The 3016-nt window shown below is 49.6% G+C and overlaps 2 protein-coding genes and 1 pseudogene across 2 annotated transcripts; 2 read left to right on the top strand and 1 right to left on the bottom strand.

The window, feature by feature from the left end:
- The first annotated feature begins 6 nt into the window (after positions 1–6).
- On the top strand, positions 7–538 carry LOC112343544. The gene is made up of 2 exons (XM_024667187.1): positions 7–233; positions 283–538. The coding sequence occupies exons 1-2, from the start codon at positions 116–118 to the stop codon at positions 387–389; spliced, it is 225 nt and encodes a 74-aa protein (XP_024522955.1). The 5' UTR covers positions 7–115; the 3' UTR covers positions 390–538.
- Positions 235–2175, bottom strand: LOC9663403 (WAT1-related protein At5g45370). The gene is made up of 8 exons (XM_002993493.2): positions 1966–2175; positions 1849–1911; positions 1645–1761; positions 1258–1540; positions 1049–1204; positions 840–991; positions 540–783; positions 235–391 (listed from the first exon to the last, which is right to left on the bottom strand). The coding sequence occupies exons 1-7, from the start codon at positions 2133–2135 to the stop codon at positions 561–563; spliced, it is 1164 nt and encodes a 387-aa protein (XP_002993539.2). The 5' UTR covers positions 2136–2175; the 3' UTR covers positions 235–391; positions 540–560.
- A 138-nt stretch (positions 2176–2313) lies between these two features.
- LOC9663402 overlaps positions 2314–3016 on the top strand; it is a 6065-nt pseudogene continuing 5362 nt past the window's right edge.

The following is a 3016-nucleotide window of genomic DNA, read 5'->3' as shown; positions in this document are numbered from 1 at the left end:
GCTCTTCATCCCGGCGGCCTACATCGACACGGAGGATTTCTCGCCCGAGTGGTGGTGCCTGGTAGAGAATTGCCCCGCGTTTAGAGATTACTGGCTCAGGGAGAGGTACCAGGGAATGGAGGAGGAGCTGAGCCCCGAGGATCTAGAGGCGCTGGAGATGGAGCTTATGGAAGAGGAAGAAGAGATGGAATTCCTGGCCGAGGACGACAGCGCGGCTGCCTACAACAACAGTGGTGAGTCAAATCTTTTAAGCTTTACCCCCTTTGATTGTCCTTTTCACAGAGAACAAAGAGCAAGATCAGCACAACACCAGTCTGGCGAAAGATCTCAGCGCCCTCGATCTCAACTCGGATAAAAACGATTCTCCAAGCTTGCTGGAAGTCCCTTGATGCTGCTAGGAAGAACTAGGAACAGTAAGTAATTTTGTACATCGACAAAAGAGAGAGCCCTCAAGGTATGAAGTGCCTAAGGTGTTGTGATACATATTTTTCTCTACACTTGTAATGAAAACCAAAAAAGAGGCAGGATTTGTAAAGTACCTCGATGGAGTTCATTGCTGGTCATTGTGGTTCTCCCCAGGATCTTGACAGTGGCAATTGTGTCAAGCCTTTGGGATCCAGAAGCCTGTAGAGCGATTCCGTGAGAGGAAGATCTTCTTCTCCTCTCCATCGCTCGAAGTGATCTTCTCGTTTATGGGACGTGGCTAGCAGGAGTTTCTCAGTTTGCCATCTTCCCCATGTCACGCAGTAGAGGCCGAGAATAATTAGTCCACCTCCAAAGACACTGGAGAAGACAAATATCAACACAAACAGCTTGAAAAAATCGGTTTTTTAGCTGACCTCCCGAGGTAAATAGGACTGCCGAGAAGAAAGTGTGCAAGAATTGCCGTAGCAAATGGTTGCAGAGGCATATAGAGTGCGACCAGCGACGGCCCAAGCAGCTTGTTGGTCCAAGTGAGTAACCAGTAATTTAGTGCAGATGCGACCACGCCCTGTGAGAAACCAAGTCTTCCATCAGCTGGAAAGGAACGCAAAATGTTGGAACTTACAGCATATATCACAGAAAAGACCTCCGAGCTGTTTAGTGACCAGTTTGACGGTTCTCTTGTGGTGAACAAGGCCGCGAGAGCCATCATCCCCGCTCCAAAGAAGTAGGAGTACGCTGTGACTGACAAGGCGGCCGGATACCTTGCCAGTAGTAGCGACTACAAAACAGAAGTTTGCCATGAGATCTCGGAAGTGAGATGTCGTTTCTTACCTGGAAGACCATGTAGATCGACATGCACAAGCAGTTTCCAATGAGGCAAATGATACCAATGTGCCACAAGTCGATTCCAATCTCCACGAGAATTGTCGTGAACCATCCAAGCGGTTCCGGCGAAGGCTTTCCTCCCATTGCAGTCTGGAAGTCTATCCCTTGTAAGCCAGGAACAACCTGTGGTCCTTTATACCCGGACATCAAGAGCGCTCCCAGCACGCTTAGAAGCACACCACCAACTTTAGCTCGGCCATCGTATCTGTGGATCTTCACAGTCTCGGAGCTGCTCAAAGAAAAACGAAAGATCACTGCGTTAGTAACAAGCTAGAGCAACGAAGAAAAACCAACGAGAATGGAAAACGAGGGAGTAAGAACGGACCAACCGACCCCATGAAGAGCGAGAGCAAAAACGTGAAAACTGGCGTCGCCGGCTGGAGTGCCGCAGCATAAGCTGGAGACGTGAGCTTCAATCCAACCATGAACAGTAGCTGGTTCGCAAAGATCCTGCGAGGTACAGCCATCCAGCAACAAAAGTTTCGATCGATCGCTCGCTCGCGGGCGAGTCTTTTAGATTTCAGCAGTTTCACTCACCCTGTGAGCCCAAGGAAAAAAAAGGAAAATGCGAGCTTCCGAGTGAGTGGAGGCCGGATCTCACTGTACGAAAGATCATCACTTAAAGAATGTATATGATGGACCAAAGGAGAGAACCTGTCCTTGACGAAAGCAATGGGGGCGAGAATTGCGATGGCGACCGCGTCCCGCAGCATACAAAACACGATCTGATTCATCCCCACACTGAGCGCGAGCTTGGCGATGACGTGATAGGCGCCATAGTTGAGCTGGACGAGCACCAGTGCCGCGTGCGCCTTCCACGCCATCGCTCCCCCCTTTTTGCCCTAAAGTTTTTATGCCCGACATTAGGGTTCTTGGGCAAAATCAGGTGTTCCATTCATACCCTAGAGCGATAGTTCATTGGCGATGGCGCCATAGGTGAGCTGGAAGTGCCCTTCCAAGCCATCGCCAAAGTTCTAGGGTTCTTGGGCAATCTCAGGAAAGGGTAAGCGCGAGGCGGTGATGGGAGCTCAGAATTACGACGACGACGAGGAGGTCGAGGAGGAGGAGGAAGAAGAGCCAGAAGGTGAGGATTTAGACGACGATGAAGATTATGAGGAAGAGGATAGGAAAAAGCGCAAGCGCAAGCAGAAGAGGAACAGCTATGTCGACGATGTAGCTGAGGAAGACGAAGACGAGGAGGACGATGCCCCGTCTAGGAAGAAGAGGGGGAGAAGCCGTGCTTCTGCTTTCATCGATGATGCTGCCCAGGTTGCGAGTGATGAGGAGGAGGAGGAAGAAGAGGAAGAAGAGGGTAAATTCTCTCTTTTGTTTTCCTGTTGTCCGTTTAAGTTTTCCATGCTTTGTTCACAGGATTTATTGAGGACACTATCCCGGAAGAAGAGAGCTCCCGAAGAAGTAGAATTCCCCAGCGTCCTGCTCTTCTCGATACTGGAGAAGATCTGGAGGATATCGAAATTGAGAAGATGCTTCAGCAGCGTTATAAAACTACGAGCTACGATACGTACGACGACTCTGAGGCCACTGTGGTTGAGCAGCAAGCGTTACTTCCATCAGTGAAGGATCCTAAACTATACATGTTGACTTGCCCGGTATGTGCGAAGTTTTTGGCAACTAGTCTTTTTTTCTCTGTCTCACTCTTTTAAGTTTTTCAGCAAGGCCAGAAAGAGAAGCTGTCGTCTGTTGA

Source organism: Selaginella moellendorffii, unplaced genomic scaffold, assembly GCF_000143415.4.
Source record: "Selaginella moellendorffii unplaced genomic scaffold, v1.0 SELMOscaffold_163, whole genome shotgun sequence".
Lineage (NCBI taxonomy): Eukaryota > Viridiplantae > Streptophyta > Lycopodiopsida > Selaginellales > Selaginellaceae > Selaginella > Selaginella moellendorffii.
This window is presented reverse-complemented; position numbering and strand designations above follow the sequence as displayed.